This window comes from Uranotaenia lowii, chromosome 3 (genome assembly GCF_029784155.1).
Source record: "Uranotaenia lowii strain MFRU-FL chromosome 3, ASM2978415v1, whole genome shotgun sequence".
Classification (NCBI taxonomy): domain Eukaryota; kingdom Metazoa; phylum Arthropoda; class Insecta; order Diptera; family Culicidae; genus Uranotaenia; species Uranotaenia lowii.
Window position 1 is genome coordinate 188,053,127 of NC_073693.1, and position 27,990 is coordinate 188,081,116.

The following is a 27,990-nucleotide window of genomic DNA, read 5'->3' on the forward strand; positions in this document are numbered from 1 at the left end:
GAACAGATATTAATAATCTAATATAAATTATATTGTCATGTTCTCCGAATATGTACCGGATAAATTGTGCACCACAAAATAGAAAATAAACTATTGATAATCATCAACATTTTTTAACATTGCCTGCCATTTCCATTAAATTCGTCCATCAAAACAAACTGCTCTTCCAAATAAGGTTGAAAAATAACCATTTTCCAACTTCTCCGCCAGAAATTCCATTCGGTTGAAAAATAACCATATTCGAACTTCTCCCTTAGAAGTCATTTTATGACTTCTCATGGAGAACTCATAAAATGACATTTCCCGGGAAAAGGTCAAAAATGGTTATTTTTGCATCATAAATGGTTTAATAATTTCTAGCGTGTAGATGACAAAATACGACAGAAGACTTACTTGATTATGAGTAATGGCTGATTCAATTTGTAACTTAACCCTTCGTTTCATGATTTTTTATTTTTCCTTAAAAATCATTTTAAACAGTTGAAGATGATGAGTACATGAAGAAAAAAAATCAAAATAAAATTCATTAATTGTTGTAAATTTGTTACTTTATGAAACGAAGGGTTAAGTCGGGCAAAGTTTGCCAATTGAATAACTTCTTAAATTCACAAGTCTATTCGAAAATAGATTTAAAAAAATGTACCTATAAAAATAAAAAACATCAAAATGTTCCGAAACAATTCGATCGTTTATTTTACCAACAAAACAGCATTCCTAGTGATTTATTGGACTTAGGATAGCTCGTCACTTAGTGAGCTGATTCCGCTGATGCTTCTGGACATAGTGACTGAGCCGCCCGAATTTTTTACGTCTAAGTTGTAATATTCTGCAACCTTTGGTGGTGGTTTGTTTGACATGATTTCCGAAATCTGAGTGATCACCCACTTTCCTAACTTAATCACAGCAACGTGAGCAGCGAATTGAAGTAACATAGCGCCGAAACCTTTATACAAACCCGTTATACCTTCGGTAACCATCGTTTGACGATAGCAATCGACCACTCCCTCATAGCTGGTCAATATCGGGACCACAGAATATCCCGAATCCAAGTTATCGATAATTGTACGGGTTCCTTGAAGCTGAATCCGGTGAAGAATAGTTTCAAAGGGATAAAATATGATTTCTGTTGTCATTAAAGATATCATCGTTGAGTAGACCTCGATCACTTGACTTTGTGCAGTGAAGTCCCGTGGACGAGCACCTTGTTTCTCATCGAAAAACGTTACTCGACGGCACATTATCCGAGTAGATATACCTCTGATGAACAGCCTGTGTAATAAAATGACAAGAAAATTTTGTTGCATATTGAACACTTTCATATTTACTTACTGGCATATATATTTGGATATTCCAAGTGATATACTGGGACCCATCAGCGACCAAATGGGTAGCATACGTCCTTTTTGTGGGGCACTCCATGCAACAAGTCGACTAGCACCTTCACGAAACACATCGAAGATACCGGGCTTTTCGCTGGCTATATCACTTTGGACTGTTTCAACCAGGGACGCCGAGTAGAACGGTACAATCGTTGCCAAGCTGATGCTGCATATAAATATTTAATTAGAAAATTGAAAATGGTGTAATATACCTCTTTTTACCATTTAAGCAGCAAATGCTGTCCAAACTGCTTGAGCGTCGTTTTTGAATTTACCTCTCTAATGATGTAAAAAAACTATTAATATTTGTTTATAAATTTTGCAATGAAACTACTCACTTTGGCCACGGTGTAAATTTGGAAATAACATCCTCAACAGCAAGGGTCATCCCTCGCACTAGCAGAACGCTTCCAATGCCCTTCCATAGCGTGGTCACGCCCTGACGTTGGTGCAAATGTACGATAACTGGAACCAATGTGAGGGGAACGATGTGATACTTCTGTGAACTATGGTGAACCTGACACTGCCTGCGAAGCACCAGGAACGGATGACACAGAAGGTTCTCTGTGATTAAACTTATCAAGTTCACACTAGCGCCCAAGTACTTCCGGATAGAAATCTCTGAAAAATCGAATAAACATTTTAGCTTCAGATGTCAGAAGTCCTATATTGTTCAGAAGTCATATATTGCTAGATTCTGGTATGGCGGTGTACTAGACTCGTGCAAGATGTCCTAAGCCTAGTCCACACTAGGCAGCCTGAACTTTGATTTTTGTTGAGACGAACATTGTTGTCTGTTGTTGTTGAAAAGCTTAGACAGTCTCAGTGTCTCGAGGCGATCTGTCTCCTAGTGTGGACTGTTGCTTTAAAAATGTAAATAGGTACTTCATTTCTTTAAAATCGATAAGAAATAAAAACAATAGTTAACAATTTACAAACCATCATCCGGACTTTCGTAGATTGGTTGAACATTCTTGTGCTTTTGAAGCGGAAGAGTCAAATCTCGCTCTGAATTGATAAACTGATAATGGGAGGTTTCGAGTGGTGATTTAAAAGCGGGATGGAAGCGGACTATGTTATCTAACTGATCTTCGTCATCTTCCAGATATCTGAAAAGTATGTGAACGTTTTATAGTAGTTAAGTGACGCGGTTTCATGATAATTTGTTACCTTTCGTAATGTTCCAAGCCCGCCATATCGTTATGCATGTAAAATATGGATGAAAATGCTGGCTACATAAATAAAAACCAAGATAAATTTACTGTAATTTTTAGTTTTTCTGTTTGTTGCAAATTTTTTCCTATTTAGCGAGGCCGCAAAAAAGGAACATAATATGTCAAAACGATCGATTTTTCTTTTGTTTGTGGAGATTCGCGAAAAGGCTTTTTCAAGAGTTCACACGCTTGTTTTCAATGAAACATTTATGGGTGTAACATAAACTTTTTAAAATTTTTGCTTCAAAACTGGGGGAGGAAGACTGAAATTTTCTGCATCGTTTTTTTACTGTTCGGCAAAAAGCCAGCAATTGTTGAAAAGATTTGTAATCGTTCAAATTTTAACTTTAGATGATCAGTTTCGTGTTGCGAGTCATCCCGCATACTAAAAAACTATATCTTAAACAGTCTGGACGATACATCTACAGCTCCAGAAATAGTGATTGTTTCTGTAAAAGTAGCGGTTATATTAAACTTTGCTTTGACAACGTTAAAAACGAAACATGAATGTTCATGTTAAAAGGTGATGGTAGCTAGAAACGTGAACGAACGGTATATTCAAGATTAACTTTAACTTTTCTTTAATCGTAAAATGATCCCGAATCGTTACCCATAGCGTTCATGCCTTCTGTCAAAGTCCCGTCAAAAATGACCGAAAGGCGGATCATAGATGCCATATGATTTTGCAAAAAATCAGTACAAATTTATGAAATGTTTGATATTTTTTTATTATTCTTATGCGACTGTATAGAGTAGTTTCAACTACCCAAAACCCAAAACTCGGAAAAACTGGCTGAGGTACCGAGTAATTTTTAAATAATATTTATATTGATATTATTTTTTTTACCACCAGTTTTCTTCGTTGTATGTGAAAGTTTCCTTACATAATTCGAAAATGTTTTGAGCCGTATTAGATTGAAATCGGGATTCACAATCTGAATTTTAAATATATATTTTTTTATAATTTCTTTATTTGAAAATAATAAAACGAAACTCTTTGATATTCTATTATTATACTCTGCAATACAACATACGCCTTCAGTTGAGTTTAACATGTCACATTATACGGATTCATTAACAAATTATGAACTTTTTTTTGTTGATATTTTTAATCATGCGTCATTTATTAATATGATTATTCACTTAACAAAATTTACTGTGATAAGTTTCCGAATTTTTTTAACAACAAGAATAAAGTTGAAATTTATTAAAAGTGAAATAAGGCATTTCCCGACTTGTCAACCGAACAGCTGATTTCTCATGTTTACAATTTTCGGCATCTGGTGGTAGGGTAAAAATAACAACAACACTACGCATGTTCAATGGCCGGATAGTAACGAATCCACATTGGCGGTGCAATAGTAGTGGTTATTCAAAATTCTTAATTTATTAAACTAGCTAAAATTAAAAATTTGTAGACATTGTTACCGCTTCAATCCTATTTTTCAAAGCGGAAACAATCCTACGGATGATATAATATTTTTTTCTTTGTTCGCGCTAGCTTGTTTTGTTTTTTTTTTATAATGGCTCGGCTAGTTCATGTAAATTTAAATTTAAATTAGTTTCGTTAAGTATTCGCTTGTACGTTGTTGTCCTAATTGGAGTAAAGTGTCAACTGACAGTTGACCTATTTGTCAGTCTATATGTTCACCGGATCTTCCAGTTATAGGCAGAGAGGAGACTGGGAGAAATTGAGAGAGGCGACATCTGGTGAGCGAACACTGGGTCTGGAGTCTGGTTCCAAAAAAACTCGTTCACTTAATTCGAGACCAGGAAAGTGTCAAGTTTACAACACCAGAAAAAACCCGCAAACCCTCACGTTTTGTAAGTGTTCGGATTCAGCGTGCGTAGTGGGGCCAAGAGAGCCCAAAGTTTGGAAGAATACGGTGGTTACTGAGGTTCCGATATCCCGGTTTCCTGTTCCGTACCGACCAGACACGTCTGGCGATACCCCGTGAGGTACTGTCGTAATCGTCGCTAAATCAGATTCGACAGTCTGTGCCCCGATTCTTCCCGCCCGTTCCGAGGAGCGTCACGTCGCTTTCCAGCGCTCCGTCGGATAAATTCGGTCTCGACCGCACCCGCTGGAATTGCCCTAAAGCGGATCCGAACGACACCACTGGAGCCTAGCCCACGTGGTAACGTGTCCAGAAAATACGGTAGGACAACCCTCAGCAACGCGCCAACGACCAACATCCCCTTTGGCGAACCGGTTGGTGGTTGCATACAACTCTACCTACAATTGGAGAAGCATTGTGAACGCGACCCAGCAAGCTCGACGGCACCGGCGAAGAAGGATCCTTCACTTCCGCAATTGATGGCCATCAATTACCGGCTACCCCGAGGACTGACAACAAAACGGCAAGTGAATAAAAAAACCAATAATCTTAATTCCGTTTGTTAAAATTTAAAGTATTTGTCGAGCCCTATGGTATTGTCTTGTCCGCCAGTGATTGTTCCCCCTTGTCAGATACGATTGGTTGTTCCCATTCTCCCTAGGACGGCGTAGCGACCCTGAGAGAACATTGTAAGTATCGTCTGAGCTAGCTGGGAGTATTGGCCAAGGCTTTTACTTTCAACATGACATACTTCGAAGGTAATGTTGATGTAATGTAATGTTAATTTGAAAAAAATATATCTTTTGAAGAAATAATTAAACAGTGCTAATCTCCCAAGTTCAAAATGGCGACCAGTAGGTGTTTACATTTTTCAAAACAAAAACAAAATGCTACCCTACCACCATCTGTCTCAGGAAATGCTCTATAGCTTTCATTTGTTCTTTTTGGTCTATAAACACTGATGAACTGATGTACAAGCTAAGCCTTGAAACGTGTGTAAAGTTCCAACGGCCGTTTTCAATCAATTTTATGTGTTTTGGTTGAGCCACCAGATGTCTCCAAGGACACCAGAGAGACCTGTCAAGAAGAAAGTGAAATGTAAACAAAACAAAATTACAAACTATAAGTCAGTTATGAATATGTCGAATTACTATTTGACGAGTTTTGATCAAATTGATGATAAAGATTCTCAACACATTTATGATTTACGTAATGAAAATTTTTAGCATTATGCTTTTTTCTAATTGCTTCAAACTAGCATTAAGCACCAAATAGAAACAGATATGATACAAGGAAATGCTCGCTCAAACAAACCTAGAATCGGTATTCTTTCATGAGATTGTTAATTTTAAACTCAACTGGATAAAATAACTGGTTCGACTAGCTTGTCTGAAGTTCTTAGTTAGTCTTTTTTAGTAAAAAGAATGAAGGTAAAATGAACCAGGCAAATTTACCTTGTTGTGAATATGTTGAAGCTGTCCATTCTGCTATGATGTTAATTTATTAATTTTCGTATACGATTGTGCTCTTCCAAGAATGAGGTACTTTAAAATTTTATTCGGCTTGTTTAAATGATAGCATTTGAAATTTTGCACTAGTTTTTGGAATATTAAAATTCAAGCTTGCACATCTGTTTGTTATTTCGGCAGTCCCTATAGTGAAAAAAATATGATGATGCTATTTTCCTCAGCTTAAAATTCTTCGTGGTTAATCTAATTGTATAGAATAATTCTTCGTATTGTATTTAAATTTATTCATTTTTGAATTCATATACCTTTGCGTCCTTTCGAAAAATTGTTACATTTTAAAGAGCTATCTAGAAACAGTGCCATCTATTGCGCCGTTCAAAGGTTAGAAATCTAGCAATAGATGGCACTGTTTTTCGTCATTTTTTAACGGCTTCTTTAAAATAGAGCACTGGAAATTTTACACAAGTTTCTGAAGATTTTTTGTTCGAGCTTGTACATCTGTTCATCTGTGCTATAAACCCAAAGTTCGGGGAATCTGGCACCACTGACTGTTTTCCGCTGATCATTCACAGTAAACGAAAATTACCGAGTTCGGTAATTTTTTTACCGAAATCCTAACATGTGTAAATCGTTAAACCGTTCGGTAATTTTTTCCATGGCAGAGAAGTGACAGCTGTCAAATGTTACAGACCTTTTTCGGTAAAAAATACCGAAACTCGACTGATCCTATCTAAGACCATCTGTCAAATTATTGACAGTGACAGCTCGTTGTATTACCGAACAACCGGTTAAGTAGAACCGAAATGCCTGTAATTATTACTGAAAGGCTGGTAATGCTTAGCCGAAAAACTATAAAAGCTTGGTAATATATACCGAGCAACTGGTAGAGTTTACCGAAATACCTGTTATTATTGCCGAAATTCATTAAATTATTACCGAATATCTGTAATTATTTTCTAATAATTTGTAAAAATTACCGAAATACCGTAATTTTTTTACCGAAAAACTTTAAAAGTTCGGTAATATTTACCGAACAACCGGTCAATTTTACCAAACAGTCGGTAATTTTTACCGAACAATCGATAATTTTTACAAACAATCGGTGAATTTAACCGAAATATGTGTTCTGTTTTACCAAGATTTCGGTAGTTTTTACCGAAAATCTGTAGTTTCTACCAAAATGCCGGTTATGATTATCGAAAACTGTAAAATTTTCCATAATTTGTACCGAAATTCGTAAAACGTTCGGTTGTATCAGCTTATAATGAATACACAGCGTATTATAAGCTGAAATCACTGAACGTTTTACGGTTTTCGGTAAAAATTGCGGAAAATTTACCTGTTTTCGGTAAACATAACCGACATTTTCAAAAGACGCTTCAAGCGAAAAAGTTCAATTTTGATAGGCTCAGAATTTCGACTCGTGGCTTCCCAATCGAACGCCCAATACACCTCATTTTTATTTTATTTCATCTACAAAATGTCACAAACAGCACCCGGAACGGATCCTTGAAAATCATATTTCCAAAGAACAACAACACAAGTTCGACGGCATAACTGGACAAAAACCTTCATTACCTCGAAGTTTTTTGATGGCGCTGGGGCAGTCAGCTGCTGGACGATTGTTGTGACTGTAAATTGAACGACTGATAAAGATACCGATTTTGGTGATGGTGAACTATTTGATACTTACCAGCAATTCGAAATAAAACACAATTATTTTTCACAATAATAAAATTCACGAGCCGGCTTCCGAAAAATGGCGATCGAGGGCTCAACCATGGTCCGAGCCTGCTTTCCCACTGCAAAGGAAAAAAAATGGCGAAGATGGCCTGATAAGTTATTGGTATTCCACTCGCGTACATGAAAAAACTCGAGACGATTATTTACGATTGCAAGAGTGAGAAGGGAGACTCGGAATAAATTAACTGTCATCAAATGTCAAACAAATTTTGAAGCTTTTGTCTTGCTCAGCGATGCTGTTTTCAGTTATACTTTACAGTTTTCGGCGATTTTTTACCGAAAATGAACTGCGAAGAGATTTGTTTACAAATAAATTAACGAGCTTCGATAAATCGAAAACAGATTAACGAGGTTCGGTGGAAACTAGACGTCAGATTGATCAATTACCGAAAATTTCCATTTACAGAACTATTTCTGTAAAATAAATTACCGAACTCGGTAATTTTCATTTACTGTGTTTGTTTTGTTCGCGTTAGTTTTGTTGCTTCTCGTCGGGCTCCTGCGGCAAAAAATTGAAAGGGAGTAGAGCCAGCTTTAGGAATATTTTAAAAAGCCAGCTCTCACCTTTTTTTAAACTCAACAACAGCACCGGCAAACTGGAAGACGAAAACATTAAAAAATCCGAACCAGCTCTTCCGGATACAACGAAAATGTCCAAGATAATATTAGCATCGCGACTACCGAGGCAGTACCGAAACTCATTGGACAGTTGGTTGTTACAGGTAGGTTGAATACAATATAAATTGTCCTGAGATACTGATATCTATATATATAAAAATGAATGTTTGTCTGTCTGTCTGTTCCCTATAGACTCAGAAACTACTGAACCGATCATCGTCAAAACTGGCATCTGAGGGTTTTTGAGGCCGGGGATGGTTTCTGTGATAGTCAAAACTCCATCCGACTTAAGGAAGGAGAGGCTTCCATACAAAGTTTGTAGTTTTTCGAAACAAATTAAAGTCATGACATCCATTTTCTTGAGATTTTTTTTTCCTTTGGGCGGTTTGTTTTTCGTCTCTATGGTCGAGGCGTCGCAAAAGGAAAGTAATCCAGGCATAGCATACTGATCAGTAGGAATATTTTGGCGCGTATTTCTCAACCTGGGGTTTGTTTTTCGTCTCCATGGGCGAGCAAACGTCGACGCAAGAGGATAGTAACCAAAGCACACTGTTCATTGATTGCTGGAAAATTTAACAATAAGGCGCCTGTTTCTCAAACACGTGGGGCGATATGCAACCTAGATGTGTTTTTTCTTGCTCATTTGATTTGTACACAGCACGTGGTAATAAATGACGCCTAGATGTGACACGGATTGATATTTTATCAATCGAATCAAAACCAATTAAAAGATTTGCAAAAATACTTCCATATTTAGTTCGTGTTAATGTAGGTAGCATTCGACTTTTCATTCAAGGAACATTAGAACATGTTCAAACGTTCAACTTTATCTGTTAAAAAAAATTAAAAATTAGGTTTTCTTCTAGAAATTGTTACTTCGGCCCAAATACACAACTGAAACGAATTTAGAAATGAAAATGAGAGCTTTTTATCTTAAATAATTCAGAAAAAACCATCGTACTTTTTGCTTACATACCATTTCAAGTACGTACTTAACATGAAAAGTGTTTTTGTGTTATATGGCTGCATAAAAGAGACTTTTGATCCGTTTCGTTTTTAAAAAGCGAACTGATATTCAACTGGACGCAAAATTTGTAAGAGAAATTTTTAGTTTACCCTTAATTAACACTTTCCCAACAATATTCCCTTCTGTAAACTTACACGGTGGGGCAAGGGCAAACGTCGAACTTTTAAGAAATTCATCTTCAAAATGATTCAATATGTTGGAAAGACCAGAAGGGGTATTCCGAATGTTGAAACTGCAGCGGATATTGAAAATTCTTAAATGTCTTTGTAAATGAAGGTCATTCCCTTTGAACAGCATTCGTTAAAAGTGGAGTAACAAACATAAATTTATATTGCAGGAATACTGCAGATATATCAGTGAAACTTGATAGAACAAAAAAACAGGAATTCGTATTAAATCCATTTTAAAGCCATTACTCTGACGCATCTGTAAATAAGCTTTGCATTGACACTAGCCCCAATATGCGGGACAAATGTAAACTTAGAAATTAGTTTTTGCCTACATTTTTGAAAATTTGACTTTCAAAGAGAAAATTAAAAAAAAACGCTGAGAACTTATTAAGTGATGCAACTGATATTTTTTTAAATATTTATATGTTTACCGTAGTGAATTTATTTAAAAAAAGAAATTTGCACTGTATTTAAAACATAACTAATTTAATATATTTTTCATTACCATGATAAGTGCTGTTTGGGTATCGAGCCGGTTAAATTTGCCTACCTTCTTCAAGCAAGGGGGACAAAATTGAAAAAGATGGGAGAGCACCCATGTAAATTTAAGATAAAGAGCTTTTCAAAGAAGGGACCATATTTAAAAAGGTTTTTTTGGGTACAGAGTACAAATTTCAGATCTTGAAAAACGAGTTTAGAGATCAGTAAATAATATATACCATCTTTGAATTGCTATTCAGAACTGCAGCTGCAGCTCTCAATTCAAAGTTGTTGGTTCTGAAGTATGATGAGGTTTGATTTAAAACAATGCTCTCTTAAAAATCTAAATTTTAATAAAGTTTTACAAAATACATTTATTTCCGGAAGGTGTAGCAAAGCACAACGGGTCAGCTTGTACTTTTATAAAAGTAAGTGGCCATATTATTGAGAACATTTTTTTTTGCTTTCAGGTTATGGCTGCTAGCTGCCTTCAGAGTGGAAGATCGGTTGAGGGAATTATTGACCGTCGAATCGGGCGAATAATAACTACACACATTCAGATTCCCCGGGGTCGCTATTCGACCAGAAAATTCACTTTGAAGGCCCACGAAAATTGCCGGAAAGGAAATCCATCCACAATACCTGCGGCGGTGATGAAGAATACATGTCCCATCTTACCTAGCATCTAGATCATCAATTGCCAATTTCATCCGGAATATAAGAAAATGTAAGTTTACACCAATTGAATAAATATAAGTGATAAACATTTTCTAGTAATGTTATTTCGAAATCCGAAAATTTCAATATTTTTCTGTGTGTGTGTGCCATCGACGTATATACGATTCCAAAACTGTGTGCGTGCCCTTTTTAAGGAACGGTTCCTAAAACGGTTCGTATTGCGTCGGAATAAAGAAGTCCGGAACCTTTAAGGTTGACGTTTAGACATCAAAGCTCCTCAAAATAACCTTAACAAAACGATTCGTACAAGAATCATTCCGATTCCCGTAACAGTTCGCTGAACGGTTTGATAAAACGTTTAAAATATGCCTACACGTGTTCATTCTAGAAACAGTTCAATGTCCTGAAAACGTTGTTCTTAAGCGTTTTATAAACCATACCCTAACTGATCCTAAAACAGTGTCTCCATACAGAAGTTTTAATAGTTTTAAACAGTAACATAACTTAACGCCATATTCAACAGACCGTCGTTTTGGAATTCAAGATAAGTGCAATGTTTTTTATGGTTTCTGATACCATTTTCTAAACGTTTTTTTACGCTGTTTCTAATCGTTTTATAACTACTACAGGAACTGTTATGTTACAATATTTTCGTATTCGGGATGTAACTCAGTTGTTTGGGTGCTAAATTTAGAATTAGCTAAATTTTTAGAACAACAATTAGTCAAACCGGTTCTGATTTACGACTTCAACAGCATCAAAAACGATCGTATTGCGATGTTTGATAAACTTTGGTACTTTATGTTGCATTGGCGGTATGTTGTACGTTGTCGTATTCTTTGTCAAAGATTCAAAACCAATACTCTCGGCAACTCATCACACTAAACTCTTCACAAAATGTGATGAGTTGACCGAGTGTTTTTATCTCCAGAAACGACTCTTTAGGCCGCTTTAAGGGAAAGAGATGTTATTCCCAACACTGTCTGTAAACGAATGACTCGTTGGCGAAACTACGTCTGCTTTTATACCTTTTTATCCTCTTGGATTTTACTTTTTGACGCTCGGTGTAAACGATACCGAACCGATTATACACCCAGAAGAATTAAAGATTGTATAATTTACCATTCAATTTTTTTTTCTTCGTGAACTTAACTTTTCTGAATTTTACAATTTACCTTACTTTATCATCCATACTACATACGTGATGTTAAACGAGTCGATTTTTACACATATATGATTATGCGATGTTTGACAGTTAAAATCCCACTTTATCCGAAGTGGTTTGTTATGTTGTAAGACTTGAAGCTTGAAGCAGCTGAGCACCACTGACTATCAGTGTGTGCTGCACGGCTAACTTTTACCCAAAACACAAACACGCAAAACCCAAATCTGTAGCAATTACAATTATTTACTAATACGACATATTAAAAACTTAAGCTAGCTTACATAATTACTCACGGGCCCGTTTCCTACCATAGTTCAAAAACTTTACATCCCATGCGCACAACAGTCATATTACAGCTATCGGACGACACAGGTTTATCACATCTGAATATCACGGGAATATCTGGCAACACTGGCTGGTTGCTCTGCTCCACGGGCACGCACCACTGCCCGGAGCACCTCCGTAGACTGCTTCCGGCTGGATCCAAATCGTTAGTATCTCACGGAGCGGCGTCGGGAATTCCGTTCTCAAAAACGAGACTCGAAAAAGGCAGAAGTGGCACAAAAACGAGTCCCGAAAAAAGATAATTTATATAATCTTTTCAGATACATAAAGAGAGGGTTTACTTTGATCCCCGAGGGCCGATCCGGAAGGTGGAATAAAAAAACAGTGATAAACAAGATCATATCACTTAAGTTACATAGTATTCTTGAGTTATTGAAATTTTTATCATAATCATGTTTTCACAAGAGCTTTTATTTTCTTTCAGGGCGCCGGCCGTTCAACTCCCACCGAAAAAACTTAATAGCATTTTGTTTTAGGGCCATGGCGGCGGCTCCCACAGCAGATGCAAAAAAACAGTGCAGTGGCTAAAATAAAAATTCATGCACTGATCGTATAGATATTATGGAGGCTTTCCGTGGTCCTTTATTTTAATGATCCCGCGCCGATCCTCCGGTGCATAGGGCCGTGGTAAAAGACCTCCAGCTCCACCTTTCCGTGGTCGGTGCCACAATTAAGAAAAATCAAGCTGGGGTTAACTTTAAGTGTATCGGGCAACATTTAATAACTCAAACCTCCCATCTTTTCCCCGATCGCGTGTATTTACTCGCTTTCACAAGGTTGCAACATGCTTCCTCCTCGGCCTGGACTTCCGATGTCTCTCGCCTCTGATGCGGCGACGAAATTCGCTGTGGATGCTGCACCCGATGATCGCCTGCTGCGGCGGTCAGAGGCCTTCAGCGACCCTTTTGCTTCTTGTTTTTTCCTCTCCCGGCCCGAATATCTGGCGTTCGAATTTTCTCGGCACTGGGTACCCTTGGCTCTTCCTTTTCTTTCGCCTGACTCGGTGCACGTCGGGGAAATGTGCACGTGGCGTGGCCCCACTCTCTCCGCGTTTGTGCTGCTTCCTGATGTGTTTGAACGGCTCTGGCCCTAATTTTCTTGGCCCACAATCAGGTTTTTACGCGCACTGCCACGATGCTGTTGTGGCGACCGACCGACTCGTTTTTTCCCCGGAAACTCACTTGACGTTTTTGGCGGTTTTACACGCTCAGTATTCTTTAGTGATTTTTCCTGCACGCTCAGTATTCTTCATTCCTTTTTTACACGCTCCGTATCTTTTCTATATTTTTGAGTTAATTTTGCATACACGCTTGCGCTGCTTAATATGGGGTTGGGTTTTTGGATGAGTTATTGTTGCCAAACGCTTAAAACGTATCAATTTGAGACAAATGAAATAGTGATAAATTTAAATGCAACAATAATAAAAAAAAAATAAAAAAAAATCAAATTTGTTTCCTTAAAACGAAAAGAAAACAAATAAAACAATGCATTTTATCTGTTCAAATTGATTTTATTAATATTTTGAATCTCCGATGTCCCACGTTAACGGGGAGCAGCATTAATTTACAGTACAAACAGTCATACTAATGATTAAATGAAAATTCCTGTTGGATTCTTAGCATCGGTGCGATCGCTAATTCAGCCATTTATCCTTTCGTGGCAAAGTATCATCTGATGGTTGGATTGATCGTATTTTCGGGTCAGAACCAAATCACCATATTTATATTCCTGTAAGCGCGTAATATATGATATTATATATCTGATAAATCTGTATATTTTTCTCCGTGATAGATCAGGATGATTTAACGTTCATAAGAGCTTATTTACTGATGTATGTATGTATGTATGTATGTATGTCCCCCATCGGTAGCAAGGTCTAGCCTATGTTTGTGTGGCTTGGTTTTCGAATTGCTTCTCAGGCTTCCGCGGCCGATGGTTCGTCGAGGGAAGTCATCCAACCTTCAGAGACCTACAATGATTGGCAATCCACTCCGCTTGCAAAAGTCTCTTCAGAATAACCCCAGATGCATTCCTTCTGAAATATATAATTATTTATACAATGAAACACATCTTACCTGTCGGCAAACTTATGGGATTCGAACTCAAAAGTTTTTCTTGCCGATACCGGGAATCGAACCCAGTACGCCTGGGTTACCAGACTCGCGCCAGCCTATCCACTAGACCACATCAGCGCTCTATCATAAGAGCTTATTTACTGATGCTCAAAAATTAAAATATTTTCGTCACTTGAGAACCTAGTTTTTTTTTAATATTTCTGCAAAGATAATAAAGAGATTTCTTTTTTCCAAAAAAAAAATCATATTATACAACGATGACCACCTCAAGAAAATTTATTTGAGAAAATGCGTATTTCCTTAGAAAATAGGGATGCCTAGTTAGCCCGGGTGCTCGTTCTGCCCTTATATCCCGTACTTATTATAAAATTTTTTTCATTATTTTCGTAGCGATTGAAAACATCCCATAATCCGTGAAAAAAAAACAAATAAATGATATTCTCTCTTTTCCTGTTTTCTTGTCGTTTCTATCGTTATATGCGTAATTTGTTTTGCCCTGCACTGTATATTTATGGTTTTCTAATTTTTTCGTGACAAAATCTGGCAAAGAGAAAATAATATTCGATTAGAATAAAGTATAATCAAGCAACGTGTAAGGAGGATTATAACGTAAAGAATGCCTTTTTTCTTGTTGCTTGCCTGAAGCTTTTGTTTTTTTTATAAATCGAGTATATAATAAACCTGACTGGCTACTAGCTCTACCACCCCATTTCTTCAGGCCATTATCACAATGATCTTCGTATTTTCTACCCTTTGTCATCTTTGCTCCATCTCGTTCGAGTAAGAGAAACGCAACCCAGAAGCACCCCACGCGAACAGGTTGTATGTGAGAGGCCTGTATATGTAAATTACAAATCATATCCAACAATTCCCTGTTCCGTCGTTGTTGTCCACTCCACGGTCATAGCCTATATCCCTCCACCTCTAACCGTTTGAAACTTTTCTTTCCATATCGACGTATCCTGGACATCACCCCCTCGTACGATTTTCCTTTGCACCACACGTTGCTACATAACGCGCAGCACATCAGTTATGCGTATTTGGCATCTTCTCAACCCACGCTGGAAAATTTGCAGATTCGTTATGCGTGTGTGTTATGCAAAATACACATCCCTCTTCTGTCTTGGCTTACGAGCTAGCGCTAGCATTGGGTTGAGTTCCTAAAGTCGTAGGTACCTACCTACCTATCTAGATGTGTTTCCAACGCCTTACATTGCGCCTCATCCCATCGTACGGTCAACGGACACTTTTGCGCTGTTCTCTGTTGAATGCGTGCGTGCGAATACGAGAATGATAATATACAATAAGTCACCAGTAGTGTCCAGCCAAACCGTGTGCTTCTAGAGTAAGTGTTGATAACATCGAATTAATATTTATTCTTGAACACCTTTTCATTTTCTCAAAATTTTACCCATATAATTGTTGCAAATCAGTTGCACACATTACAGTCACATACATAGGAAAATCGTTTAATCACAAGTAAGAAATCGAAAAAAAGTGAGGCAAAATGTTTTATTTTTTTTTATTTTGATATCAATTTGTCAGTCTAGTCGATCAATTTGTCAATCAATTTTTATCATTTAAGAAATGTTAATAATTTGTCAATTAGTTCTTTAATGTTTTTTAAAATTTCGATCAATTATGTTGATTTTGTAAATTTTGTGATTATTGTAGTTTTTGTATTTTTTTAAATTTTGTTATTTTGTCATTTTTGGTCATTCGTATCTCTGGAGCCACTTTTAAAGCGCACTGAATATTGGTTCATGAGCTAGCTACCACAAATATTTTTCGAAAGAGAAAATAATGTGTTGTTTTAAAAAGTTTTATTTCGATATGAATTTGTCAGTCTAGTCTATTTGTTAATCAATTTGTATCATATATGAAATGGTAATAATCTGTCATTTTGCCCTTTATTGTTTTCTTTTATTTTCGGCCAATTTTGTTGAATTTGCAGCTTTTATCAATTTTGTATTTTTTGTATTTTTTTTTGAATATTTGTTATTTTGTCATTTTTGGTCATTCGTATCTCTGGAGCCACTATTAAAGCGCATTATTTGTTCAATATTTGTTCATGAGGTACATAGCTTGCAACAAACATTTTTTGAGCATTTTCTTAGATCGTCCTTAACTTTCATTCCTTCATCGACGAATTTTAATAACGAAACACCCTAAAAGATGTTTTAGACAAAAATGTTGGATAAGACGAATATGAGAAATTTTTTGTGCGCTTTTTCAAGCCCAACAGTTTTAACTTTTTGAACTCCAACCCCGCTTTTAGATGGTGTTCACTAAAACTAAAGTCAATCGTCATTCTAAATTACTTTTTGCGCAGAATGTTCCAAAATAATTTAATTTAACAATCCATACTAATGGCAACTGTTTGGGCTCTGCAGTCGTCAAGGGCTACCAGTTGAAAGAGGTGAAAAAACATGAGAACATTGAAAACGGGACTATTTTTCGAAAGACTATTTTTCGAAAATAACATCTCATTTTTCTGACATATGGTGGTTTCTAAACGGACCCCATGTACATTTCTTACTTTTCGTAAAAGTTGAATTATCTAAATTATTTGTGGAGCAGTTATGATATGACAATTTGACAACTTTACATAAAAATAAAGCTACAACAGTCTTCATATGTTTCAAATTAGGAAAAAGGGTTGAAATTTGTAAAAACTGCAATCGAAATAGTCCTTAAAATTTAGTTCCTTAGCTCCTGTGGCTATGCAATTAAAAAAACACAACCACGGACTGTCGGAATGAAGTGAAATTGGGGATCCGTGGGTTTTCGGGTCAGAGATGTTTCGTATAATAGTTTCGAGAATCTCACTTTCTATGGAAGGGGGACTCCCGTACAACGTTTATGACGATTTTCATGAAAATTGATTCATGAGCACGAAGAAGTTAAAGACGTGTACATAAAGTTAAACATTTTTCAACGATTTATTAAGCAAAAGGTAAAACGAAGTTTATCGGGTCAGCTAATAACTCATAAAACTAAACTTATGCCAGTTTTGACGCAAAAACAACCTTGAACTAGAGGGAAAAATTGCGAATGCAAACTAGAAGCCATCTGTGGTGGTACACAGAAACGCATTTACTAACCATTGAAATAGCTTTGATCTTACACATTGAACGCGGTAAAGTAGAGCTCAATATGTTCCGTCATTCGACAAAGCATTATGGTGCTGCATATATTTAGGGGTAAAATAAGTTACAAAAATATTACTTATATATTTACGTAATATTTCAAATTTAGTAATTCATATAACTCAAAAGTTTTGACGGATGAAATTTTACTGTTAATGAACGTGTTTTCAAAACATTCATACTCAAGCGTGTGGTAGCGAATGGAAAAGATGTTTACTAGGTGTCTCATTGCATTCGGTTGCATCTTACCCGTGCTAGAAGAGCCTAACCGAATTATATAAACGCGCTAACTAATTATGTCGTTTCAGAAAGACATTGCAGCAAATTTTCTTCTCACACTTAATAATTATAAATTTTTTTAGTAATCACCGTGATTCGTGGCTTGGTAATTGACTCTGAGATCACCCTAAATTTGGTAAAGCAAATTGAAAAATTTGTTTTTGAACAGATTCTTAACTGATAAGCATTAACGCACTGATAAGCGCAGATATTTAAGGCTGCTGCTGCTGATTGTTTTGATTTGGCCTTCCGGTGGAAATAAGACGGAATTGCCGTTAGAAGCGCAGATATTTAAGGCTGCTGCTGCTGATTGTTTTGATTTGGCCTTCCGGTGGAAATAAGACGGAATTGCCGTTAAAAGCGCAGATATTTAAGGCTGTTGCTGCTGATTGTTTTGATTTGGCCTTCCGGTGGAAAAAAAGACGGAATCGCCGTTAGAAGGAATGTAGAAATGTGATGAAGGATAAGCAGAAATTAAATAAAAATTGTAAGATGGAGAATAAAGATGTGGAATATGGAATAAAAATTGTGGATATTTGGTAAATAAAATTGTGCTCTAAAGAAAAAAAAACAAATGATGACGTGTGAAAAGTTTTATTTAAAAATAGACGTGAGAAGGAATGTAGGGATGAGATTAAGAATATACAGCAAATAAATCAAATTTATTTCGGAATAAAATAACATAAATTTCTATGATAACATTTGCTATTTTGGCAGCACTTGACAAACAAACAAAACAAAGTCAGTCATTGATCTATTCTCGCGAGCGACAGACGTGTTTAAGTGAATCTCTGAATTGAGATTCGTAAAATCACGACAGAGACCACACAACGCCACAATTATGTACAACGTTTTTATCTGTATAGACACATATACAGTTAAAAAAATTATAACTAAAACGTTCTATAAAGCCAAGCATAGTATCTATTTGATTTCTGAATTACTGAGTTATAGTGATGGACAAAGGTAAGTTTTGAGTCCAACATAACACCTAGGTCTCTTATCTTTTTGGTTCTTTCCACGGGCATTCGTCATTATTCGAACATTTTTTCATGTTTAGTTCAACAAAATTTTTAATGCACGATTTGTAAAATACATTTACTTCATTTTAAAACATCCTGAACTTTTCTTCTCAATTGTCTTCCATGTAAAGCTTCATATCGTCTGCATATACAAGAACGTTTAACTAGTTCAGTAGACAAGTAATGCCATCAACTTATAAGATACATAAATAATAGGGGACCGAGATGGGAGCCTTGGGGCACATCACATGTAACAGAGATGATTTTCGAAAGCGAACCATTGAATCTAAAAATATGTGTACTTCATCCAATTCTGCAGATGAGAACTGAATCCATTTTTATGAAGTTTAAAAATCAACATGTGGATGTCAATTCTGTCAAAAGCTTAACTGAAGTCCGTGTACAAAGCCTAAACAGAACTCCATGGCCAATCAATGGAATTGATATTATAGGTAACAAATTCAAGTAAATTAGTAGTTTTAGAACCCCCTTTAGAACTAGGTGTACACAGTAAAAATTATTTCCTTTAAAATTACGCGAATGTCATGTAACAAAAAGGAGCAGGACATTTACCGTAATTTTACTGGTCGAAAAACAAGTTACGTGACATTTAATTTTTAGTGTACAACTTTTTACAGGACATTTGCTGTAATAATAAATGATTTTCGTTAATTTTCAAGGAAAATAATTTAAAATTACATGTTTTGTTAATTACAGGTTGATTTATTTTACAGGTTGCAGTTTTCAGTGACACGTAAATGTAAAAAAAAAATTCTGTGTACTGGCTTTTAGCCATACCGCCAAACGGGGCCTCATGCAACAGCGGGGTTAGATGCAACATTTATATAACACCACACTGAATCAATTTTTAAGTCAATGTATTATAATAAAGTTATCTTTTAATGATTACAAAATGATGATGACATAATTTCTCACATCTGAAGCTATTTTTAGAAAGTTTTTTACTTTTATATAAAATTCGAAAAATCGAGCAATAAGTGTAGGTACAAATTTTAACATTTTCCGATGCCTTAAAAACTTTTCCCAGTATGACGGAATGGCTTGATAATATTACCTACAAACTCTTTAATGGTTACTGCAGCATTAGGGTGGCCCAAAATTGTACTATGTCTGGGATGTTGGGGGCTCACGCTTCAAATGATAGCTTAGGGTGTAAGAAACAATATTTTATTTGGCGGCGACTCAGAAAAATGATGTTTAGAGGTCGCGCTGGTTCGATTTTTGAAAAAAACAAATTTTTAAATTTTCTTTATAATGTAAGTTTTAAACTAAAAATTTATTGGGACTATTTTGGACTCTCAATTTGTATGTATGATTTTTTTAATTACACAATACTGTGAATTTTTGTAAAAATAATAATTAAAATTAACAAAAAAGTGTACTTTGGATTAAGATTTTTAATCAATATTGAATTCAAAAGATGCGCGACGTTAAAATGTGTAACTTTGCAGAAGAAAGTGTATAGCTATGACTTGTCGTTTCAAAGTAATTTAAGTTTCACTGTGTAAAAAAGTCACCATTTTCAAATTTTTGCTAAGAATTGTTCTATATTATGATGTTGTTGATTTTCGAGCAATCTAAGAACCAAATAAACTTCTGATATCAAACTTTTTCATCCTTTTATCGATCCTTCAATCAGCAGAAACAACCATGACTAGTTTCTAGATTTTTATTTTAAATTTTTTTAGTGGTTGTAGCCATAACACATTCACCAAACCGTCACCCAAGTATGGGTAACACGACCTTCAATGAATAAAAAATCTAGAAACTTGGAATGGTTCTTTCTGGTGATTTAAGGATCGATAAAAGGATGAAAAAATTTGATATCAGGAGTTTAATTGGTTCTTTGATTGCTCGAAACTCATCAACATCATAATATAGAGCAATTCTTAGCAAAAATTTGAAAATTGTGACTTTTTTCCACAGTGAAACTTGAATTACTTTGAAACGACAAGTCATAGCTGTACACTTTCTTCTGCAAAGTTGCACATTTTAACGTCGCGCATCTTTTAAATTCAATATTGATTAAAAATCTTAATCCAAAGTACACTTTTTTGTTAATTTTAATTATTATTTTTACAAAAATTCACAGTATCGCGTAATTAAAAAAATCATACATAAAAATTGAGAGTCCAAAATAGTCCCAATAACTTTTTAGTTTAAAACTTACATAATAAAGAAAATTTAAAAAATATTAGAGACACATGTTTGATACTTTTTTAAGATCTGAAAATGTTATTAGGACAAAATTTCGAAAAAATGGCCTTTTTTCAAAAATCGAACCAGTGCGACCTCTAAACATCATTTTTCTGAGTCGCCGCCATATAAAATACTTTTTCTTACACCCTAAGCTATCATTTGAAGCTTGAGCCCCCAACATCCCAGACATAGTACAATTTTGGGCCACCCTACTGCAGCATCCTTTTTCATAGAAAAAAGGGGAAATTAGTTTTTACAGACCAAAAAATTACTGCAATAGGTGTATTCATGCGTAATGGTCTTTAACGCAAAAAGGAAAAAAACCCTCATACCACCAAAACTAGAGCTCATGTAATTCAAAAACGATGAAGCGATGCTCGATGTTATATCCATAGTAAAATCAATAGTAGGAACCCGTCAACATGTTCTTTATCCATTAATGAAGAAGAAAACATTATTATAATTTTGTTCGTTTCTGAAAATTGAGCCGAAAGACAAGATGGTTAAAAAAGATGGTGCTTTGGACAGGATCATGGCCATCCTTGTTGAAATAATAAAATTTCACTATATCAGCTAAACTTTGACTGATTCAGAGGTTCAGTTCAAGTTAAAAAAAGGTGTACCATAAATGACAGGATAAGAAAAACTGGAAAAACATAAATTTCTTCTTCTAAACTGTTGAAACTCACTCGCGACGAACACCGACGGACGAACGACTGTTTACCGCGGCGATTATACGGTACTGACCGCGTGGCGAATGTAAACAATAACAGAGAGTCTCAAGTGAGAACGTCAATTCGCTATTGTTTCAACAATCGATGAAGAGTGAATTCGTAGTGTTCACTGGAAGTGTTGCCAGTTGAACACTACGGAAACCAATAGAGAAGTGTTGCCAATATGGCAGATTACCAATTTATCAATATCAATCACTATTGTAACCTGACCTTTTAACATCACTTGACTTGAATAAAGATGATTACGATATCAGTTTTCCGATACAAACTTGAGTTATTTATTTCGATATTACAACAGGTTATGGGCCCAGTGGTTAACTGGCTTTAACTGTTTAGTAGTTTTCATTTTTGATTTTCGGATATTGTTTTTGGATTGCGATGTCGAACCCGAAGTTCGAAGGGTGCATCGCAGTAGGCGGAGCTGGTGGTCAACCAGCAGTTGGTGGTCAACCAACCTTCAGAGGCCAGCAGCTACCTCAGGCCGAGGCAGGTTTGACGCTACCTCACACAGCAGCCGGGTTCTCGAAAGAACTGCTGTTCGACGGTCGGACGGAGATCTTCGGAGCCTGGAAGATGCGCCTTGAGAGACGTCTGGCCAGACTGAAGCTCTCCCACACCCTGATCCGGATTCCAACGGAGGAGGTGGACTCGCTGTCGTTGGAGGACCCTGTGGAAGAAGCCGCCAGAGCTGAAAGGTTCCAGAGGCGGATGGAACAGGAGGAAGCTGCGATGGACGAGCTTGTTATGGCCATCAACAACGATGTCCTTAACAAGATTGTTGGGGTCAACTTCGTTAAAGACGCCATGGACATCCTCTGCGACTCCTACCTAGTAAAAGGTACGAGTGCGATCATTGCAATGCGTGGGCGCCTCAATAATCTCCCTATGAAGAGGTTTGACTCATTGTCGTCTCTATTTTATGAGTACGACCTCATCATACGGGAGATGGATCGGATGGGAGCGAACCTGAGCAGAGGCGAGAAGGTCCACTCGTTGCTGCTGGCAATCCCGCCAGGCTACAGTCACATCCAGGGTGCGCTGGCTGTTCTGCCGCCAGAGGAGTTGAGCTCAAGGTCAATCGTCGACATCAAGCGATTGTTCCTTGATTCAGAGCTCCTCCAAAACACCAGCGCATCGACTATTCAACCACGAGGTGAGCCAGCGGTAGCTAACCACGCCTTGCGAACCGCGTCGAAGAAAGGTGACAGTCGGTGCTTCGGGTGCGGCGAGAAGGGTCACTTCAAGTCGCGCTGTCCCAAACTGAAGGCGGCCAAGAAGAACGGTTCCAGGCGTGACAAGGTGAGCGCTCACGCAATGTTGGCCCGCGTGAAGCGCAAGCTGGCAGAAGAGGCGTCCGTTAGGGCGGTTAGCACTATTGGTCCCATTAGTGCAGCTGCCGAACGCGGATCAGCGGCAAAGTCGGTGCGGCGCGTTGTCGCCATTCCTGGCGAGACATCTGATGCAGGTCGCAAGCAGCTGGGAGTAACAGTTGCAGGCGTGGCAGCCCCGCATTCGAACGGAATTCAGAAGGCGAGCCCAACTTCGAAGGTCGTACCTCCACAGGCTGGCGGAATACTAAAGTCGGCTTCTCCGCAGGTTAGCGGAACCCAGAAGAAGGCCATCGGTCAGGCGAAGGTTGCCACCAAGGCCACTACGAAAAGCGAAAGGCGTGTTCGCTTTGTGGTGGATTCCGGAGCGACTCATCACATGGTATGTGATGAGAGATTGGTGGAGAATATCTCGAAGCTGGCCACACCGATCGAGCTTTCAACAGCCAAAAATGGTGAGTCGATGAAGGCGTATAAAAAGGGCACTGTATCGCTTAAGGCCATGGTTAATGGTAAAATAAATAAGATAAAATTGTATAATGTTCTTATTATTCCTGAACTAGAGACAAATCTCCTTTCGGTTAGAAAGGCTACCACTAAGAATAAAAGGGTTACTTTTTCTGATGGTAAGGTCTCAATTACAGACTTGGGGGAGGTCATTTCTCAAGGGACAGTAATTGATGGTTTGTATTCCCTGGAATTGGTTTCGGATCTTAAATACTCCAAGGCTTTGCTTGGAAAGAACCGGTTAGGTTTTGATACATGGCATAGAAGACTTGGTCATCTAAGCAATACTGGCGTAACCACACTGATAACAAAGAAAATGGTAGAAGGAGTGGATTTTTGTATCGAGACTTCCAACAAAAACGAAGTTTGCGAAAGCTGTTTAGCTGGAAAACAATCAAGCAAAAAGTTCAAGAGTCTGCAGATACCGAGGTCGAGTAGGCCACTTGAACTAGTGCACTCTGACGTTTGCGGATATATGGAAGAAACAACGTTTGATGGTCATCGATATTTCGTGACATTCACAGATGACTATTCACATTTTACCGTTATCTACCTATTGAAACGCAAGAGCGAGGTTTTTGAGAAGTTTAAAGAGTTCGAAGCGATGGCAACAGCGCATTTTAATCAAAAGTTGGCTTAACTTAGATGCGATAACGGCCGTGAGTACGTAGGACGAGATTTCCAAGAATTTTGCAAGGCAAAAGGCGTCCAATTAGTTCTAACGGTACCATATACTCCTCAACAGAATGGCGTGAGCGAAAGAATCAACAGAACGTTGATGGAAAAAGTACGAGCAATGCTCTACGAATGCGATCTTCCGAAATCGTTATGGGGAGAAGCTGTGTTCTGCGCAGCTTATCTCACAAATCGATCGCCCACACGAGCCCTTGTGGATAACAAGACGCCATTCGAAATGTGGTATGGCAAGAAGCCTGACTTGAGCAATCTACGCATTTTTGGCTGCAATGCGTATGCTCTAGTACCTAAAGAGAAGAGGCAAAAATTAGATCCAAAGACAAAGAAACTTATCTTTGCGGGTTACGCAAACAACGGCTACAGGTTATACAACAAGTCCTCACGTACAGTAGAGATACACCGTAGCGTAGTCTTTGATGAGCAAGAATTGCTAGATCGTCGAAATGATCTTCTTCATTCTACAATTTCGCAACCAGCAAGCCAAAATACACCAGTTATAGAATCCGAACCTCCAGCAAAAAGTTCAGAAGCGTCTGAGAACTTCGTGGGTAACGAAGATGAGCATCTCGTGGGTAATGAGAATGTTGAAGACGAACCCGAAGTCATCGTGGTTGACGATGAAGAATCAATTCAAGAACATCACGTGGGTAACGTTGATGAATCTGATTATGATAGCGCACAAGATCTTGACAGTCACACTGACGGCGAAGGGGAGGTTGGGTCACAACCGGTTCCCGCTTGTAGTTCGCCGATCAGACGTAGCACGCGCGATAGAAGGGCGCCATTTTACACTGCCAAGATAGCAACAGATAATAGCGACGTTCCACAAACTGTTGACCAGTTGAAAACGAGGGATGACTGGTCAAAGTGGAAAATTGCCATCAGCGAAGAATTAAAAGCCCTGAACGAAAATAAGACCTGGAAGAAGGTCGAGAGCTTACCCAAAGAACGAAAATCGATCTCATCGAAATGGGTATTTGCGATTAAAGAAGACGGAAGGTACAAAGCAAGATTAGTAGCGAAAGGTTGCTCACAGCGACCTGGTTATGACTACGATGAAACGTTTGCTCCCGTTGTCAAAATGGAGAGCGTTCGTACAATTTTGTCCCTAGCTAACCAGTCTGGTTCAACCATTCACCAGATGGACGTAAAAACAGCCTTCCTCAATGGTCAATTGGAGGAAGAGATATATATGAGACTTCCGAACGACGAAATGGGCAACTCACAACTCGTCAGACTGCAGAAAAGCTTGTATGGCTTAAAACAAGCAAGCAGATCATGGAATCAACGATTCGACGAAGTTGTAAAGAAACTTGGTTTCATTCCGCTGAAAAGTGACTGTTGCGTCTATCAATCTCGGGCTAGAGAGCTAACCCTAGTTCTCTATGTTGACGATATTCTTATCGTTGGCAAAAAGGTGGCTAACCTGGTCTGGATTAAGACCGAACTTGGAAGGTTATTCCAAATGAAAGATCTTAAAGAAGTTAAACATTTCTTGGGAATGGATTTTTCAAGAGATTATCAAAAACAAACAATTGAAATTTCTCAGGTGGGTTACACAGAGAGAATACTTAAACGTTTTGGCATGTTTGATAGTAATCCCATGGGTACACCAATGGATCCGAATGTGCAGTGGACGAAGACGAAGGATGGTGAAACAACCAATCATCCATTCAAGGAACTGCTAGGTTGTTTGCAGTATCTGGCTCTTTCAACTAGGCCGGACATTTGTGCCGCGGTCAGCGCACTCAGCAAGTTTCAAGCGACGCCTTCCGATGCGCATTGGGCGGGACTAAAGCGGATTCTACGATATCTGCGTGGTACGACGGAGACAAAGCTGGTCTACACCAAGGGGGTAGAGAACCCTGCTTTAATGGGATATGCCGATGCCGACTTTGCAAACGATGTCGATGACAGAAAGTCTATTTCTGGTCATGCCTTCAAGGTATTTGGTAATCTGGTTTCGTGGTCAACGAAACGTCAACAGACTTGGCGAGCTAGGTGTGGGTAACACCGATTCTTTTCTAATCATGGAAGACAACATCGCTTGTATTCAATTCACAGAAGAACCTAGGAGTCATCAACGGATGAAACATTTGGACCTGAAATACATGTTCATTCGAGAGCTGGTTAAGCTTCGGAAGGTCCACATCAAACACATCCGTTCGGAGGACCAACCTGCCGATGCATTCACCAAGGGGCTTCCCAAGGCACAGCATCGAAAGCTGTTCGAGTTATTGAACGTGCGAATTGAGGGGAGGTGTTGAAACTCACTCGCGACGAACACCGACGGACGAACGACTGTTTACCGCGGCGATTATACGGTACTGACCGCGTGGCGAATGTAAACAATAACAGAGAGTCTCAAGTGAGAACGTCAATTCGCTATTGTTTCAACAATCGATGAAGAGTGAATTCGTAGTGTTCACTGGAAGTGTTGCCAGTTGAACACTACGGAAACCAATAGAGAAGTGTTGCCAATATGGCAAATTACCAATTTATCAATATCAATCACTATTGTAACCTGACCTTTTAACATCACTTGACTTGAATAAAGATGATTACGATATCAGTTTTCCGATACAAACTTGAGTTATTTATTTCGATATTACAACATAAACAACGGTTTTTTTATGAATAGATAATTAACTAATACATACAGGGTCTTTTGATGTTGACAACATGCCAGAACATTTTGTGTTGCCTTATTTTGTTCGTAATGTTTGTATGTATTTTGTTTGATATCTTGTATGCAACATAATTGCATACTAAAGCTTAGTTCATTTAAAAATGGGACAGTTACGAATGCGTTTTTCTCAAAAACCATTCGTTTGACCGAAATACTTTCTATGAAGAAAATAAAGGTATGATTATTCATGAAAAGTTTTGAAAAAAAATCACTTATAGTTTTCTGTAAGAAAAATTTCTACTTTATTCTTGGTATCTCCCATCGCCTGGCGCACAATCATAATAAAGATCAGTTTTTCCAACTTTCACTTTGTCTACTCTGTGGCTGAATCCTCTTCCTTCAATTTTTGCTACTTTTCGGTCCAATACTTCTCTTTTAAAAGAAACTGAGGGCAATTTAGTGGATACAGCTGTTTCAAAATTAACTAAACTTGATTATTTTTGGGCCACTTAGAAGTGTTTTTAATGGAATTTGGTAAAACCAAATAAGAACGAAGTAAAACCATCATGAGATTGAACTTCAAATATAATCAGTTAGTATAGATCGTAGGTTGTGAAATGTACATACAAGGTTACTCTTCATAAGCTTTTAAAAAAGCAAAAACCAAAGTTTTCGTTTTGAAAATTGTTGTTTTTTTTCCACAAGAATTCCACATTTTATTTTATACAAAACAACCAGCAAATAAATACTTTAATATGCAAGGGACCTTATCATGAGCAGACATGTTATGGGATTCAAACGCTGGGATTTGTTTGATATGGGGTTTTTTCATAAGTTTTGTTGTCCATCAGAAATCATCTGTATCATTTCCTCAGTACCGGCTATACAGCTTACGAGCTCGGGAACTAGCAAAAAGTTGTTGTTTGAGATGAATCTTAACGAGACAACACTGTCAGCTTATCGGAAAAAATTTACTGGACATTTCAGCGATCTATACTTAGTTTTTTTGCTTATTCTAAATTATAAATTCTGGTTTGATGACTTCCATGATGACCCTTAACCGAAGTCGCTTGATTTGAACTTTGTGGACATTTTTGATAGTGTTTGCATACTTTTCCAACAGTAATTCTTGGAATAATCAACGGTTTTGTCAGCTATCAATTTGAAAAAGATGGGAAACTGTGCAAAACATTTTTTCTTTTTCTCTTGCATCGTAAATATCTCA

General features: G+C 37.5%; 2 protein-coding genes across 2 annotated transcripts in view; one reads left to right on the plus strand and one right to left on the minus strand.

Annotated features, from left to right (window-relative positions):
- Positions 1–27,990, plus strand: part of LOC129751451 (ATP-binding cassette sub-family F member 2) — a 520,520-nt gene that overhangs the window by 22,415 nt on the left and 470,115 nt on the right. The window lies entirely within an intron of this gene.
- LOC129751452 (mitochondrial outer membrane protein SLC25A46-like) lies at positions 670–2,721 on the minus strand. The gene is made up of 6 exons (XM_055746978.1): positions 2,550–2,721; positions 2,319–2,488; positions 1,718–2,000; positions 1,602–1,658; positions 1,330–1,545; positions 670–1,269 (listed from the first exon to the last, which is right to left on the minus strand). The coding sequence occupies exons 1-6, from the start codon at positions 2,585–2,587 to the stop codon at positions 732–734; spliced, it is 1,302 nt and encodes a 433-aa protein (XP_055602953.1). The 5' UTR covers positions 2,588–2,721; the 3' UTR covers positions 670–731.

What these genes read in the sequence shown, in the direction of transcription:
- LOC129751452 (XM_055746978.1), bottom strand. Translation starts at nt 2,587, where the DNA reads ATGCATAACGATATGGCGGGCTTGGAACATTACGAAAG. An exon ending in CAGCATTTGCTGCTTAAATG is followed by an intron (nt 1,546 to 1,601) that starts GTAAAAAGAGGT and finishes ATTTATATGCAG; the next exon opens with CATCAGCTTGGCAACGATTG. An exon ending in ATATCCAAATATATATGCCA is followed by an intron (nt 1,270 to 1,329) that starts GTAAGTAAATAT and finishes TTTATTACACAG; the next exon opens with GCTGTTCATCAGAGGTATAT.